The sequence below is a fragment of the Nicotiana attenuata genome, chromosome 7, assembly GCF_001879085.1.
Source record: "Nicotiana attenuata strain UT chromosome 7, NIATTr2, whole genome shotgun sequence".
Classification (NCBI taxonomy): Eukaryota; Viridiplantae; Streptophyta; class Magnoliopsida; order Solanales; family Solanaceae; genus Nicotiana; species Nicotiana attenuata.
Window position 1 is genome coordinate 94,965,412 of NC_031995.1, and position 18,987 is coordinate 94,984,398.

The window sequence follows — 18,987 nt, forward strand, 5'->3', positions numbered from 1 at the left end:
AATCGGTTAGAAATAAAGAAATCTTACCATCCCGGGACCTGGCGGCAACATTCCAACTATATCCATCCCACATTTCATGAATGGCCTTGGGGATAGGAAAACAACAATTTTACTGGTTGGTGTACCAACGGTGCAGAACGTTGACACTTGTCGCATTTCTGAACAAATGCCTTCGCGTCTTGTTTCATCCGAGGCTAGTAGTATCTATACCTAACTAATTTTAGGACCAACGAATCTATACCTAAATGATTTCTGCAAATTCCTTCATGAATGTCTCTCATGATGTAATTAGCCTCAGAGGCTTCTAATCATCGGGCCAATGGGCCTTGGAACGACCTTTTGTATAAATGTCCTCCCCAGAAGCTGTAACGAGTTGCTTTGGTGCGGAGTGCTCGGGTTGCCTTCATGTCTTCGGACGGCTTGTCGTGCTTAAGGTAGTCGATAATCTCATTTCTCTAGTCCCAGAAAAGGTTGGTTGTATTTACTTCATAATATCTGTCCACATCCAGTACCGAATGCATGAGCTGAACGACGGTATCGGAATCTGCTCCCTTAATTTATGTAGACGATCCCAAATTTGCCAATGCATCCGCTTCTGTATTTTCTTCTCTCGCGATATGGGTAATCGACCATCCCTCGAACCGCACGAGCAAAGATTGAACTTTAACCACATATTATTGCATGCACTCCTCTTTGATGTCGAATATTCCATATAATTGATTTACCACTAATTGGGAATCGCATTTGATTTCAATGACCTCGAAGTCTAGCCCCTGGGCCATTTCAAGTTCTGCAATCAAAGCCTCATACCGACTTCAATGTTAGTCAAGGGAACATTTTTATGGCGTTCCTCAAAATTTCTCCCGAGGGCGTGATTGAAACCACAGCGAGCCTGGATCCTTTCACGTTTAAAGCTCCATTTGTGAACAAGGTCCAAACTCCTGATGTCGTTTCCGACACCATCACTGCTTCTTTTGTGGCCAAAAGTAGTAGCAGAGACTAAAATTAGCCACGAAGTCGGCCAAAACTTATTTGTGAAGGCCAGTCAACTGGACAACTCAGGTTTGTGAAGGACATTCCGCAGGGGTAAAGTTTTCACCACAGCTAACCGGTGGCACTGAAAATAAGGCCTAAGCTTTCGAGCAGTGACTACGAGAGCTAAGGCCGGTTTTTTGAGGTGCGGATAATGATTTTTCACTCCCAATAAAATTTTGCTAACATAATATATAGGAGATTGCGTATCTTCGTCCTCCCGAACTAGAACGACAGTTACCGCTACCTTCGAGATCGCTAAGTATATTAGCAATTGTTCGCCTTCCTCTAGTTTTGATAGTAATGGAGGGCTCCGTAGATACCATTTCACGTCTTTTAAGGCTTGTTGGCATTCTGGAGTCCATTCAAAGTTGTTCTTCTTCTTCAGAAGTAAGAAGAAGTGATGATATTTTTTCGAGGACCGAGAAATGAACCTAGTTAGAGGGACTAGTTTTCCAGTTAGCCTTTGGACTTCTCTCAAGCTTGTCAGCTGGCTGGGATGTCTTCGATAGATTTAATCTTATCTGTATTGACTTTGATCCCCCTTTGTAACACCAGGAAACCCAAAAGTTTATCGGAGCTAACTTCGAACGCACACTTTTCGGGGTTGATCTTCATATTGTCCTTCCTTCGGATGTCGAAGGTTTCCTAAAGGTGTTTTAGATAGTCACTTTCATTCAAAGACTTGACCAACATATCATCTATATACACTTTCATATTTTTCCCTATTTGCTTTTTGAACATTTTGTTCACGAACCTCTGATAAGTGGCTCCGGCATTTTTAAGCCCGAAGGGCATAACATTGTAGCAATACGTGCCAAAGTTCGTTATGAACGAAGTTTTTTTCCAAATCCTTCGGGTTCATCTTAATTTGGTTGTACCTGGAATAGGCATCAAGGAAACTCATAAACTCATGCCCGGCCGTTGCATCAATCATTTGATCGATGTTTAGCAGTGGGAACAAATCTTTTGGGCACGCCTTATTCAAATCTTTATAATCTATGCACATACTGAATTATTCTTTTTCAGAACTACTACTACGTTATCTAGCCACTCGGGATGCTTTACCGTCCGGATTGAACCGATGTTGAGCAATCGAGTTACCTCTTTTTAACAAACTTATTTCTGACCTCGGCAATCGGGCACTTCTTCTGCCTTATCGGTGGGATACTTGGGTCTAAGCTTAGCTTGTGCACAGCCACCTCTAGCGGGATACCTGTCATATCCACATGCGACCATGGTAAAGAATCAACATTAGTTTTAAGAAATTTAATAAATCCTGACCTGAGCTCGGGGTTTAGTCTTGTCCCCAAGTGAAATTTCCTTTCTAGAAATTTTTCAAACAACGGCACTTGTTCGAGCTCTTCCGCCGTGTACTTGGTAGTGTCCGTTTCTTTCGGTACCTGAAAGTATCTTGGTAATCTGGTGGGATTCCGATGGCTCCTCCCCTTTGTCATCTTCGTTTGGTTCGGGAGCAGGCGTTGATTCCTATAACTGCTATGCCTTGTGTTCCTTCCCTTTACTACTGGAAACCAAGACCGTGTTCATCTCCCTTGCTGCTGGTTGATCTCCTCATATTTGTTTGATTCCCTGTGGAGTTGGGAATTTGAAAAGTTAGCGATACGTTGATGGTACGACCTTCATCTCATGTAGCCATGGTCTACAAAAAATTATGTTGTAGCCCATGCCGCCGTCTACTACTTCAAATAAGGTAGTCTTCATGACCTCTTCAGCATTCGTGGGCATCAAGATCTCCCTCTAGGGTTGTCACACTTGCTAAGTTGAACCCGACGAATAGTTTTGTTATCGGAGTGATGCTTTCGGTTAGCTTGTTCCAGCACTCTTCATTGAATAATGTTGGTTGAACATCCTGGGTCGACCAAAACACATTTAATCTTGAAATCTAGAACGTTAAGATAAATTACCAGGGCATTGTTGTGTGGCAGTAGAAGTCCATCGCCGTCTTCTTCTGTGAAGGTGATATCGTCCTCAGTGACTTTCCGGAGTCTCTTGCTATAAGTCACCGATACCTATGTCTTTTTTGCTGCCGAGAAGGTTACACCGTTGATCTCGTCCCCCCCCCCCCCCCCAAAAAAAATCATGCTAATGGTTAGTCGAGGAGGATCTTCCCCTATCTCTGAAGGCTCTACATTGTCTCAGTTACGGCTGTAATTGTTCTCAGCCCAGTCTCTTAAGAATTCCCTAAGATGGCTGTTCTTTAATAGCGTTGCCATATTCTCGCGCAGATGTCGGCAGTCCCTGGTTCGGTGGCCATTAGTCCCATGGTATTCGCACCATAAATTAGGATCCCTCTAGATGGAATCTGACCTCATTGGCCTCGGGAACCACGCTTTCTTGATGTTTCTCATAGCTGATACCAGCTCTACTACGCTTACATTGAAATTATACTCTGACAACCTGGGATAAGTGGAATCCTTGGAGCACGATACCTCTTTGTCTATCAATGACCTGCTATCCTGGCCACGATTAGTTCTTCTATTGGGAGCGAACCTATCCGCTGGCTGGAACCCTCTGCTGATGCGTCCTTCGGACCTTTCATAGGGAAAAAACCGACCCTTAGAAGATCGTCGATCTGTATCAAAATCATCTTTTGATTTATCCCTGTTCTTTTCTCGATCCCGACCCTTAGTTAATGTGGGGACTCCGAGCTGATCATCTTCTATCCTTATCTTTGATTCAAAACGGTTATGGACATCCGCCCATGTGGTTGCCTGGAACTCGAGTAGGCTCTCTATTAGTTTTCGGGAGGCTTCGAAGCTCCTTGGATTCAACCCTTTAGTAAATGCCTCAGCTGCCAATTCATCTGGCACGGCCAGTAACATCATCCTTTCATTTGAAACCTGATCACAAACTCACACAGCAACTCGGACTCTCCTTGCAAAATTCTGAATATGTCCACCTTTCGAGCCTGGACCTTCCTGGCTCCGGCATGGGCCTTGATGAAAGAATCTGCGAGCATCTCAAAGGAATCTATTGAGTGTTTGTGTAAGAGTGATTACCGTGTCAAGGCCCCCTTTGTGAGGATTTCTCGAACTTCTTCAGCATGACCGACTCGATCTTATGTTGAGCCAAGTCATTTCCTTTCACCGCTGTTGTATAGGTTTTGATGTTCTCCTAAAGGTCCGAAGTCCCATCATATTTTGATACATCTGACATTTTGAATCGCTTCTAAATCAACTCTAGTTCTGCGCTCGGTTTGAACGGCAACTAGGTGTACTTCTTTGAGTCCGGCCCTTCAACGCTGGTGGTGAGCCCAAAATTTTGTCCATTCGAGCGTGGAATTCTTTCGCATTCTGGTCCATCCGCTCGTTCATTCCCTTCATGAACCGCATGAGCTTGGTTTTGAAGGGAACATTGTTGTTGTCATTACCAGATCTGCTGCCGATCCCCCGGCCCCTTCAAAGTCGACCTCACCCCTTGGGGTGTTGTTATCAATCCTTTGCGCTGTTTGATTTGTGGGAGCAACGGGAGGAACATAGCCTCTTCTATTCGCGTTGTTGAAAGCACCTGACAACATTATCATGGCTTGGTCTTGCCTGAGAGATGACCCATGATGGTCTTTTCTTGTTCTCTCAAGATTCTCAATGTTTCCGCAACGTGCTCGTCTTCAGCATCATCAGGAGTCGCCTCCCATACATGTCAAGGATATCGCCTACCATGAACCGGCGTTGCTACATCCTCTTCGTTGCGGGTGTCACTGATCGAATCCTCATGTTGAGATAGATTTTCTTGTGCCTCAACTATGTGAGATGTTGACATTGTTAGCTGTCATTTGTTTACGATTTTTGCTAAGAAACAAAGAATAAAACATGTTAGTAATGGATGCAAGGATCAACTCAATTACGCAGCTGTCTAAGCCCTGTGGTGGGCGCCAAACTGTTTACCCGTAAAACGGTACAATTAAATTTATTGCGTGGTTTATAGACAAGCGAATCGATTTGATCCCAAAATGATAAATAAATTAAATAAAATGCAAGACTTAGTGTTGAAATCGAGATAAATAGCAGATAGCTTGGTTCCGGGAGCACGGCTTCCGAGGGCAGCAAAGAATAACGTTAGACACAAAATAAAGTGTTACTATTTAGCTTGGGAATAGTGTGTAGTGTAAGTTTGTCAGAATTTTTTTGTGTTACAATGGTTGTTGAAGCCGCTTTTTATAGCCATACCTAGGGGACAAGGTCCTACGATCAAGCCCCTCTTAAATGACAATAATGGGGGCAATTGATGAATGTGTAACGGAAGGTCATGAATGACAAAATTCTCTATTTATAACGGTTGCGTATTTAATACTGAGGAATATTCTTCATTGTATGTCATCTGATGACAAACATTCGTATGCTCTTGTTGATGATGTTCCCTTCAGGATTTACCCGGTGCCAACCGTAGCCGTTGTCCTCAGTCTTGATTTTCACTTGCTTCATTTTCCGTCTGTATATAGAGAGAGACCCGTTCCAGATACATTCAAAGTTGTTTGGTTCACCATGTACTAATCCTACTAGTAAATTATAAATATAGGAAGTTATACGGTTAAATATAATATGGAGATTGTTATACATACAGCTTGCAATACACAACTAACGACTTAGTTGCAAGGATTTCATTTATCAATTTCGGTGCTCTTAATTAAGTCAGTTGTACTTATTATTTATTCGATCCCAAATAAAGCACTCACAATGGCCCAAGAAGTTTTATGATCCACAATCCTTCATGTGTCAAGCAGGCATAATGGGCTAAATTTTGTATGGTCCAATGCGACGCAATAAATTTCATGCTATCCACTTTTTTTATTGGGGGGGGGGGGGGGGGGTACTAATTGTGAGGTCAAAGAGTATTTCTTTTCCATTAAGCTGTATCCTATTTGGGATCATATACTTCTTTTTATGGGGAATTGTATAATATAGGAATGAAATTTCCTTTCCTTTGATTCCGATATAGCGTAAAGAGCTTTATATACTATCAATATAAATTATAATTTTATTTGTTTACTTTATTTTAATTGAACAATTTTATACTGTCATTACACAAAACACACGCACATAAGTACAAGAGAACACATTAATTGTTCTTGTCGGCCAAGTATGGGGGAAGTCGGTATTCCTAATTTCTCAGCTACCAAACAAATAAAAAGTGAATTGTTAGTTACGTTATGTTCCAAATTTACTTCCATAATTGCACATGCATAAAACAATACAATAGTGGATGTCAGCCAAAAAAAGAGAAGGAAAAAAAAAGAGAGGAAGAGAACTAAAAATAAAGAAAAAGTTAAAGTATGCTCCATCACTAATAAGTCAATAAACTAACATATCATATTGTTGCATATTGAGTTGCCATGGCACCATAGAAAAATGAGGATTCGCAGTTAGCAGTTAGCCTAATTCTCCTCACGTACGTAAATACGTAAATTACGTAGAGTCACAGAAATTCAAAGGCCAAAAACCACAAGTTTGAAACCTAAAAAATCTCCTCCACAGCCCACTAATTCCCATGCCTCCACAATAAGCTTCACCTTATTAATTCTTCCTCTTCCTTTCACCTTCAGCATTCACCCCTCCTTTCATCTTCCCCCACTGTTTCCATTCGAAAGGAAGGGCTCAGAAAAAGCTCACAAACTATAAAAAATAAAGGAAGTCAAAAGTCGCATTAATCATTTCCCATCTGTTTAACAATGAAGATGGTTGCTCGACCAGTATTTGTTGTTATGCTCCTCGTCACCCTGGCATTCGCCATGGTGGCGGAATCATCGCTCTCCTCCCATTTTAGTGACGCTGCAGTCACTTCATTTGCCCGCCACAGCACTGATGGTGGGCTAGATGACTTGACTGTAGGTCATGTCGGGGACAGTTTATTTGGGGACGAAGAGATGATGATGCCATCAGAGTCGGCCCGAAGAACCCTATGGAGCAGCTACGAACGTTACATTAGTTATCAAGCGATGCGTCGGAACGCAATCCCGTGCAACCGTCGCGGCCAATCTTACTACCAGTGCACTCGCATGCAGAGAATTCGACCTTACAGGCGCGGCTGCCTCCAAATCACTAGATGCTCACGCCGCCATTAATAAACGTCTCCCTGCATGGCTATACCATGCAACGACGGCATGGAAACCCTAATCTGCAGGCGACGCCAAAAAAGAAAATTTATTAACTAGTAATACTTTCTGAAAGTTTCTTCTTTTAATTGCGACCAATATATTATACTTCCCTAAAATTTGCAAAGGAAAATGACAATAAGAACAAGAACATGGAAATGGATATAAATTTGGACTCTCGTCTTAGTGCTAGGTAGCTCTAAGCCACTTCTGTTTCTCGATTCCATTATTTTTAACTTCTCTTCCTGATGTTTACACTTTTACTTTATGCCATCATTCGAATATGATTTTTGGTGGTGGAGCATATGTAAAATGGTGAAATAATATTAATATTACAGATTCTCTATTTCTTACCTTTTTTATTCTTCATCAGTAATTTATTTTGTGTGGAACTTTGATAGTGGTCTGTACTTTCTTTCTATGATGGTTTAATTTGGTGATGGAAACGGCTCGGGCCATACTGTTCATGCTTCCCAGTTTTCGCGATTGAAATGCTCATCATTAGATATTTGTATGAGATAGGGAATGTTGAATTTCAATAGAATTGATGACATCTATCATGCCTCTCAAAAATGGAAAAAGAGTTACTTTCAACTAGTAATAATTGTGTTCGCCAAAAATAATTAGTACTCGTTTCCACCCATTTCCACATTATTGGATAGCATAATCTGAGTGCTTCATGGAAATCGTAGCAATTCTCTTAAGATAATTTTCGTTTCTCTAATCATAGTTCAGTTAATAGTCTACTTCCATTATCTTCACTTGTCTCATTCTACAGTTTTGAATTGACATTCAAATTCAAAATTGAATGAGCCAGGGAACGCAAACTACAAACATATACGGTTTCCTATGTTAGGTGTTTGTCCAGATTTTCTTACCATAATTGGTTTTCCTATCTCATGAAGGAAAGGACAATATATTTACCACAATTGAGTTTTTTTCTAGAAGGAAAATACAATTCTTCCATATTTGGCTACTCCCTTTTCTTGTAGGAAAAAATTTGGAGTTCTATAAATTAAAGATCCGTCCTTCTCATTCAGTAGCATCCACAATGTAGCCATATGGGGTTTGAGAGTCGTATTTATGGGGAGAACTTTACGGAACAAGTGTTAGTGCGTCACTTGTGTTTGCCTCTTCGTGAGGTTGTTCTGTCAATATTTTGTACTCTCTTTAATTATAGTGGATTGTCCATCTCCGTTGTGGACGTAGGTCAGTTGATCGAATCACGTTATATGGTTGTGTCTCTTTTGATATATTTCTCTTTATTGTATGATTTATCATCGTTCAAGGTTTGCTTTGCTAGCTTCAGCATGACACCTGATTTTTCGGTCCTAACAAGTGGTATTAGAGCGAGGGTCAAGACAGGTTCATCTTGGCGGGTTCAGTTCTAGTCGCAACCTATTTGACTATAATCGTGATTTTTGTATGAGAAATTTGACCAGTGTGCTACGCACGTTGAGACAAACTTTGCAGTGGAGATTTGGAGATGCGACCCTGTTGAAGGCTATGCGAAGAAGGTGGATCAAGTTTATTTTGTCAGAAAATTCAGGCCAAGGGGGAGAATTGTTAGGTGTTTGTCTAGATTTTCTTACCATAATTGATTTTCCTATCTCATGAAGGAAAGGACAATATATTTACCATAATTGAGTTTTTTTTCCTAGAAGGAAAATATTATTCTTCCATATTTGGCTAGTCACTTTTCTTGTAGGAAAAGATTTGGAGTTGTGTAAATTAAAGATCCGTCCTTCTCATTCAGTAGCATCCACAATGTAGCCATATGAGGTTTGAGAGTCGTGTTTAGGGGCAGAACTTTACGGGACAAGTGTTAGTGTGTAACTTGTGTTTGCCTCTTCGTGAGGTTGTTCTGTCGATATTTTGTACTCTCTTTTATTAAAGTGGATTGCTCATCTCCGTTGTGGACGTAGGTCACTTGATCGAACCACGTTATATGTTTGTGTCTCTTTCAATATATTTCTCTTTATTGTATGATTTATCGTCGTTCAAGGTCTGCTTTGCTAGCTTCCGCGTGACACCTGATTTTTCGGTCCTAACATCCTATCCCAATTTGTACCATTTTCGTTTTAGGAATGGAGCAAAATATTGTAAGAGTGTTGTGCGTGATATGTGGGTTAATATTGTTCGAGTAAAAATTAAACTTATAATGTGGTTTTAAAGATATGTGATTTCACTCAATACCAAATTGATAAGTAAGAAAATAAGAGCTAGAATTAAACTGTAAATAATCCAAACCAGTATGCAAACAAAGCTTCAGCATTGAATTAAGGCACCCTCGAGGTGATAAAGTATAAGAACAGTAAAGATTGGATAAATTGATGAACAAGAATACGGGTCAGAAAAAAAAGGAGCTATATTGCTTCTGTTTCAGTCAATGATCCCGCTACAAATAATTGGAACTCCTCTTTCTATAGCAGAGGAAACCTAATTATGGTATGTCTCTAATTACAGAAGAAAATCGTATAAACGACTAATTAATCACTTCTGATTTGGTCCATTCCGAGATTCGCGCCACGATCCTCGACCAATCACGAATATCTTGCTCTTTCCGTTACTAATCTATCCTCGATGTTACTCGAAGTCTATCTCCCCTGGCTTCGATTGATACCAACCTCGATCTCGAACTCGATGCCTTAGCTCTTCGATGCAACGTCCTTGTTTCGATCAAATAGTGAAATCGGGTAGCCCCGATTTCTACCGTATACAGCTAGTTCCCTCGTTTTTTTGGAGTGTAATGACAAGAAATGAATCTTTGAGTTTCTTTGCTTGTTCTTCCTGAAATACCAAATATTCCAATCTCCATTCTTCCTTGCTCACATAAACAAAATGGCCAAAACATCTAAAACTGTTTCGCAAAAGGAAACCGCTTAGGTTCGGGCTAAGGAGCGCACAAAGTGTCGGTCTCGGAGGGAGACCTTTGAAGAAATTCATACTCGGGGCTTTGTTCTTTTGACCGAGATCGATGGACCCCGAATGACCATTTGAACTAGAGTTTGAGTAGCTCTTAGGCTTAACAGCCGAGTGAGGATTTGCTTGAACTCGAAGTAAAGTTAGTCTAGTGAGGATTTGCTCGAACTCGAAGTAAAGTTAGCCCTTAGGCTTTATAGTCGAGTGAGTATTTGCTCGAACTCGAAGTAAATTAGCCCTTAGGCTTTATAGATAGTCTCCGAGTAAGAGTTTGCTCGAACACGGGTTAAGATAGCCCTTGGGCTTTTATGATCGAGTGATGACTTGCTCGAACTCGAAGTGAAGTTAGCCCTTAGGCTTTATAGTTGAGTGAGGATTTGCTCGAACTCGAAGTAAGTTAGCCCTTAGGCTTTATAGTCGAGTGAGGATTTGCTCGAACTCGAAGTAAAGTTAGCCCTTAGGCTTTATAGATAGTCCCCGAGTGAGAGTTTGCTCGAACTCGAGTTAAGATAGCCCTTGGGCTTTTATGATCGTGAGGACTTGCTCGAACTCGAAGTGAAGTTAGCACTTAGGCTTCATAGTCGAGTGAGGATTTGCTCTAATTCGAAATAAAGTTAGCCCCTAGGCTTTATAGTCGAGTGAGGATATGCTCGAACTCGAAGTAAAGTTAGCCCTTAGGCTTTATAGATAGTCCCCGAGTGAGAGTTTCCTCAAACTCGGGTTAAGATAGCCCTTGGGCTTTTGTATTTGTTACAGATTTCGGACGTCTCCGATCCGCGTTAATTTGGCCATAGCCTCTTTAGTTCGGAACTTGCCCTTTGGGCTTATTTTCCATTTCGCTTCGAGCTTGCCCGAAGTGTCAGTCCCCGAGTGGGGCGGCCGTGGCCTGTAAAATCTAGGGTCGCCTTTAAGGTCTTATGGTCTCGAAATTTTAGTAGTTCGATTTCTTTTGCTTTTCGGATGGCAATCCTCAAGCGTGGGGTTAGTTGTTCGAACTTCCGTCATGGTTGGCCCTTAAGCCTGTTTACACAATAGATCAAGAGTATAAAATAGGAAATTTTTGTAAAGGCAGGAGATATCGGCAAGGAAAAATGCTTCTCTCAATAGATGATTATACATGCGCGCATGTTTGATGTCAGCCTGTGGCACCTCGATTCCTGGGGCGATAACATTCTTGTTTTTCTCCATGGAGTCTGAGGCTGTTGCCGCCGTGTGTAGATGCGTTTTGTGAGTTTGACATGATTCAACCTGAAAACAAAATTCTTGAAAAGAAACAAGTGTAAAATAGTGTGTTATACCAGAATTAGCACTGAACAATCGCTATTATCCTTATCCCTACGGTGGGCGCCAAACTTTTTACCCTAAAAATCGAGTAACAATTAAACTTATAATGTGGTTTTAAGGATATATGATTTCACCCAATACCAATCGATAAGTAAGAAATAAGAGGTAGAATTGAATTGTAAATAATCCAAACCAGTATGTAAACAAAGCTTCAGCCTTGAATTAAGGTACCCTCGAGGTGATAAAATATAAGAACAGTAAATATTGGATAAATTGATGAACAAGAATACGGGTCAGAAAAGAAGAGCTATATTGCTTCTGTTTCAGTCAATGATCCCGCTACAAATGATTGAAACTCCTCTTTATATAGCAGAGGAAACCTAATTATGGTATGTCTCTAATTAAAGAAGGAAATCGTATAAACAACTAATTAATCGCTTCTGATTTGGTCCGTTCCGAGATCCACGCCACGATCCTCGACCAATCACTGATATCTTGCTTTTTTTCTGTTACTAATCTATCCCCGATGTTACTCGAAGTCTATCTCCCCTGTCTTCGATTGATACCAACCTCGATCTCGAAAGAGACTTCGATCTCGAACTCGATGCCTTAGCTCTTCGATGCAACGTCCTTGTTTCAATCAAATAGTGAAATGTGGTAGCCCTGATTTCTACCGTATACGAATATGTATATCATTTGAATTATGTAGCAGATAAAAATATACTACTACTATTTTAGTGAAGAAGAGTAAATGGGCTAGTCCATTAACCATGGCGTTTCGAGCCTTGCGTCACTAATGCTCAGTAACTGCTAACCTCTCAAAAAAGAAATATTTTTTGCAAGATTGAAGATTCTGAATCTATTTAATTAAGAAAACATTGAACTGATAATGTTTTGTTAACACTTTTTCAAGTATTTCATTTCTAGTCTCTTCAAATACTAATCATATATTATAAAGTGAAACTAGCATATTAATGAATTCCAAGTACAGTCGGAAAAAAAGTAGTCCATGCCTCTTGATTCGGGCATTCTAAACTCTCTGCTGAAAGATATTCAGATACTACAAATCAAAAATCAAAAATAAGGATTTCAAATGTGTTATAAATAGAATTGTATTTATAGTGAATGTTTATATTTAGAGAGATTTTAGGGTTCATTGCTTGGTGGCTAAGTCACCCTCTCCCTATAAATAGAGGCTTCTATTCCCATTGTAATTCATCCCAAATCAATAAGAATTCTCTCTCCCTACTTTTCTCTGCAATATTCTTCTTCTTTTATTGTTTCATAACACGTTATAAGCACGGGACTCTAACCAATTAAGTAGAAGTTTTGGGATGGAGCATAATGATTGTCAATTGTTCCATGAACTTCCTTCATGATTAAATTCTGGATTTAAGGTAAGTGATTTACCGTATTTTTCTCTTTTATTCTATAATTTGATTTTAAATACAAGCAAAGACGATAAATTTTGATTGTAACTCTAATGGAGTTTGAAAGACATTATAACCACCCAAAGTGGTAAAGTTTCTATGCCTTGCCATGATCAAATTTATGTATGATTATGGGCACAAGAAGTGAAAACCCGTCCCATTGAATTTGCTTCATTCTCATTCCCTTAAGAGAATATGATAGCAATATGTGATAATTCTGAAAGAAGACAAACTTATTACCGTGAAGGTATCAATGGATGTGGACGTGGCAATAGACGAAATTATAATCGTCATCATTGTGATAATAAGAATAATAAGGATTCTCAAAATAATCCTTCACTTTGTGAAAGTAATATTTGTCATCGATTTGACATGAGATTTTGTAAAGCACATATAAATGATTATGGTCCATTCATGATGTGAATGTGACAACATGTGAATTTTGAATACATAATCATTCTTGAAGAATAAAACGTGCTAGTGGTAGTGAATATACCACACTCACCTCTAGAAGGAGGTTTGAGATGATATAAGAAAATAATGTCATTATTATGGCATAAATGGTCATTGGTCACGTACTTATTGAACGCCAAAATATTTTGGCATTGTGATTATTAAAAGACAATGGTAATGCAAGAACATATCTTGCACATAATTTTGACCATAACCATAATGGTATAACTTTCTCTTTAAAAGAGATATTCACCATATGGATGTTGATGAATATGTGGTACTACAAAATTAATTGAGAGCTCTAGAAGGGCCAATTATACTATTTTGGAGAAAATTGATTATCAATAAGACGTTGTGTTGTAGCAAGTCTCAAAGAAACTTATTGAGTTTCTAAAGTATTCGCGAAAGCGGTTGGTCATACTGAGACTATAAATAAAGGAAAGATTTAATATCTTCTATTACTACAACTTGTAGCGGGGTAATATGTATGTGAAAAGCTACCCGCTTTATTCTCCAGTTTGTACTACACAAACAAAAGAATGCCACAATAAAGAGAAGTTTATTGATATAAAAATCCATATCATAATAAACTTGGAGTTTATTGATAATTGCACACGTCATGATGTAAATCTGAAGTTTATCAATATTGATAACTTATTCAGTTGGCATAATTGGTTTACCCATATCAATTTAAGTATGATGTGCAAAAATAAAAGAGAATTCACATGGGTAAATATTAAAGAACTAGAAAGTTCTTTATGAATTCTCTTATGTTGTCTGTTCTCATTAATTAATATACCAACTAAAATTGGGATTGAATCCCATGAATGCTGGAAATATCAAAGGTGAATATGGGCCCATTCACCAGCCATGTATACCACATAAGATGCATCTATGAGATGGTTACATGTGCGATTATTAATAACCCGCAACATGGTGTTTTGCGAAGTAACTTGCTCAATAATTTAATTTCGAGCATAATTTTCAGATTTCCTATTCAAGATAGTTTATCTTGATAAGTTGGCTTACATCACAGTTGGTTTCGCAAAATGATTTATTGAGTGCCTCCACTTAATAGCTAAACTATTGCTTATGAGAACAAAGTTATCTATATCAGTTTGATATAGGTTATATACGAAAGTATATTACATTCTCCCCTCACAAGTGGTTCAGGGTCAGGAACCAAATAATTCCATCTTATTATTATTGATGTGCGGTGTATATTTTGATTAACACCATAATGCACAAAGGTGGATTCTCAAAGTTGAGGTAACAAGTTTGTTTTTCTAACATGAGGGGGAGACAAGATACAACAGTTGAGAAAAAGTTACATGGAATGAATTATTATTTATACATCTAGATCCCCGAATAAAATAATATGAACTTGAAGTTCATAAAAGGATAATTCATGTGCAATTTATTGCAAAGCATGCCAGACGCATTTGCTGACCCAAAGAAAGTAACTATATTCTCATTGCAAATGCTCCTATTAGAATAAGTCCTAGAAGGACAAAGTCTATAGTACGCTTAAAGCATATAGACAAATCGGTTTCAAATAAACTTCTTGATAAAGAAGGTGAGCAAATGATCAAAATGATCATAATAAAGGAGGCAAGTGATCTAGAAGATCACATGACATAACACTTCATAAAATCTCAACAGAGATTCAGGTACCTGAAAATATGAATGAAGAGATCTCTATGTTATGTCTTTACGAAAAAGTATTGAAACTGATATAAAATATTTGTCGACGACATCTATGATAGCGCTAAATATATATATGAGGATCTTAAGTCTGAAGAAACAATTCAAATAGAATTGGTTTCATATGAAAGCCATGTAGTTTTGAACATGTAGTTCAAACACTTGAAAGTATAAGTCAATGGTATGTGCAATCAGTTTTCGATATCTTATATGTCTAGCATGACATGAAAAATTGATATGCATCTAAAGTCTATTATATGACTTAAAAATCCTTGAAGGATTTAAATTGCTTAAAGCATATAGAATTCATGGTCATGAAGTACTACATCCTCAATGCAATTTGTGCACAAATGTATCTTGCTATAACTATATGCATGATAATATGATAGCAAGAGTTTTGTCCCACTGGGTTTTCCTTGCAAGGTTTTTAACGAGGCAACCAAAAGGCGTATTGTTAGATATGTGTATTCTTTTTCCTTCTCTAGAATTTTTTTTCCCATTGGGTTTTATTTTAGTTAAGGTTTTAACGAGGCACATTATCTGTTGAATAGACATTCAAGGGGGAGTGTTATAAATAGAACTGTATTTATGGTGAATGTCTATATTTAGAGAGATTCTAGGGTTCATTGCTTGGTGGCTAAGTCACCCTCTCCCTATAAATAGAGGCTTCTATTCCCATTGTAATTCATCCCAAATCAATAAGAATTCTCTCTCCCTACTTTTCTCTGCAATATTCTTCTTCTTCTTTTATTGTTTCATAACAAAATGCTAGTAATTGAGTTTTGAATTAAATTTTTGAACAAATTTTGATGATTGTTTTATAGAGTGATACTGGATTCTGTCGTATCTGTATATATATTCAATTTCCTGATCGACTTTGCTTAAAATTCGGGCCTGATGCGCCCCCAAATACCGGTAGCAATGTTTATGGCTAATGGAATATTGGTATTGGATGGGAAAGATCGTACGACAGAATTTAATAAGCGGAAGACTGAAATGAAATTTTTTAATAATGCTACTGTTTAACCAAAAAATGAAATTTTAGTCAAAGCTAGAATTTAGAAGAACTCGGTTACTGATAATCAAAGAAATGAATAAAAGGAAATAATTCTGAGTAGCAATATAATAGTCAAGAAAAACAAATGATGCCAATGTATATTTCCATAGCTTTTTTTGTGTGTCCTACAACTGATCATATATCTCCTTTTTATAAGTACCTTTGAGAATGTACGTTATGCCCAAATCAAAATGAGGCTATTATGAATAATTAAAAAGACATTGAGTGCTACGTTACACAATCATTACATTGAATATATATATTCCTTAACGGACTCAGCATTTAATACCCATTAAATGCTGTATCTGCACGCTTTTTTATAACCAGATTCATTCCTTCTGATGCCCGGATATAAATGATTTAAATAGGTACGGGCGCCGTGCTACTTATCTGATGCCCCGTGCCTCTTCCTCCTTCTTTGCTCGTGTCTATTTTACAACTCTTGAATCGTGCCTAATTGTGATTCATTGACCATTTGACCAATCCACGTGTCCTGACACGTCACCATATATATAAAATATAATTTTTTCCAATACAGATAGTCCCCCTACTTTCCATTTATTCATCAGTTTGAATATTTGGGAAGTGGAATTCATTTAAAAGAGAATTTTTGTCACCATTAATGCTTTGATAGAATCGACGCTTCAATTGTCACTTTCATTTAATGCATTAGACACGTGTCATCCTCTTATTGGTTCTACAGTTTTGCAGCACTTTCTTAGGCTTTCTTTTCGGCTTCCCTATTCACGAAGTGTCAGTTATCATTATTATAGCTCTTCCATCATTGTACTTTTTCCTTTTGCCGGTCACCCATTAGTGTAAATATAACTTCTTTACTTGTCTTTTACCACATAAAGCGTGTGAAACACTTTAATTCTTCAAAAACCTCTTATTCTCTTCTGCTCTACTTCAATCTTCTTTGTCATGGCTTCACCAAACCCTAACCCTAGGAGAACCCCCATTTTAGATAACTTCCCCAATGCTCCTGTTAGGCATAGAAGAGGGGGTAGACTCCGTAGCTTGGGGTCTGCTCGTGGTGGTAGCACATCCACTCCTTCTTCTAGCTCAGGTCCCTCTTCTAGGACTAGAGGTTCCATTTCTCAGAGATCTTCTTCTAGGAATAAAGAATCTCTGAGCCCCTTCGTGAGCCTCTAGTTGAAGAAATAGTCCCAACAGAAATTTCTTTTCACCATGATAGAGAATCTCTCAGGTCCCAAGTTGCCTCTTTAGATCGTGCTGACGCTTTCCCCACTCAAATCACAGATATTTTAACTCCCATAATTCGTAAGGATTGTTACTGGAGTGACGATTTTCCAATTATCATTCCTAACCCAAATCAAAGGATCACTTCTTACTTAATCGGATTTTCTTTTGTTTACACATACCCTTTCACTCTAGGGTTTAAACCGACCATTGACCCGGTCATTCTAGACTTTTGCCGTTTTTCAACGTATGTCTGGGTCAAATTGGTCCGATTGTTTGGAGGGTTGTCACCTGCTTGAGGCACCTCACTAACCTGGCGGATGTTGAATTTACTTTTTCCCACCTAATTCACATCTATTTTCCTAGGCTTTTTCGCAACGGCGTGTTTACCCTAGCAGCCAGGAGCAAGAGGGTTTTAGTGAGCCCCGAGGACGATAAAGACCATGGCTGGTATGCTCGGTTTGTTGACGCCCCCACTGCTGGTTTGGTGGGTGAAAATAACGTTCCCTTCCCTGAGAAGTGGAACTTTTCACGTAAATGTTAAATCTTCCTTGTGCCTTTTCTTTCAAGCTTTATCAACTTTTCTAATGTCGCTTCTTTTTCTTTTCTCAGCAACCATGGGTGTTGTGGAGACTGTGCCCAACTTCCGTGGTTGGGTAGGAAAGTTGTTGAAGACCGCTCCAATGGAAGGTAGGTCGTGGAAAAACCTTTCCAACCGTTACGGTTGAAAAGTAAAAACTCATGGTAAGAGTTTCTATTTTACCTTGTCTGTATATAAATATTTTCTTTGTTCTAACTTTTATCATTCTTTTTATCAGGATTTGCTATTCGAGGAGTTACCACATAGACAATCATAGCTTCTCATGACTCTTTGAGTACTCGTACCTCTTCAGCCCAAGATATATTCTTGGGTTCTTCAAAAAGAAAAGCTACTGAGGAGGAAGATTCAGAGGAAGAAGATGAGGGTTCCCTGGTGATGAGACCACGAACCCGAAGACATACCGTCTCTGATGACGAGGCTGAAGTCTCCCCTCATTTGTCTCTTTCCGAGCCTGTTGTTACTCCAGTTATCATTCCTGATGATGACATCTCTCCTCACGACACTCGTGAGTCTATCGATCAATTTTTTGTTAGTGGTTTTGTTAGTGGAAACTTAGGACCTGTTCTAGACGAGCTTCCCTTATCTTCCTTTTCATCTCCCGTACCTGTGATTGCTTCTTTACCTTCATCAACTGTTGCTTCTGTTCCTTCTTCCACCGTTCCTCCTTTGGCAATTCCTCCACCTATCGTTCATCATACGAAGGTGGGCTCTTCAAGTAGGAGTACTGCTATGAGGAGCGTAACCGTTGAGGTTCCTGCTAACAACAGCCTCTTGAGAAAGTCCGGTCAAGCTGATATTTGGCTCGAGCCTTTGATTGGACCCATCGAGAAAGCAAAGCTTGAGAGCCATAGCAACCTGACTCTCATGAATGACATAGTGCATGCCACTTTAAAGGTATTTTTCTTTCCCACTTTTCTTCATTTTGTAAAATTTTCGACTTTGGGATTCTTACTTCTTCTTTTTTTACGTAGGCCAATCTTATTGGCACTGAGCTGATGAGCAGAATCTCCCTCTTGGAGAAGGTAGCACGTGATTCCCAGTTGGAAGCAAACAACTGGAAGGAACAGTTTGACAGCGCTCAAATCGACATGGAGGATTTACAAGAGAGAAGAAGTACCTTAGAACAGCAAGTACGAGCATTAACTTCGGAGCTGGCGGTCATCAAGGCTTCATCGAGTCAGGCAGAGAAGGA

General features: G+C 39.0%; 1 protein-coding gene across 1 annotated transcript; it reads left to right on the forward strand.

Annotated features, from left to right (window-relative positions):
- Positions 6,719-7,111, forward strand: LOC109230284 (protein RALF-like 19). Its single transcript, XM_019395799.1, has one exon. The coding sequence runs from the start codon at positions 6,719-6,721 to the stop codon at positions 7,109-7,111; it is 393 nt and encodes a 130-aa protein (XP_019251344.1).

What these genes read in the sequence shown, in the direction of transcription:
- LOC109230284 (XM_019395799.1), top strand. Translation starts at nt 6,719, where the DNA reads ATGAAGATGGTTGCTCGACCAGTATTTGTTGTTATGCTCCTCGTCACC.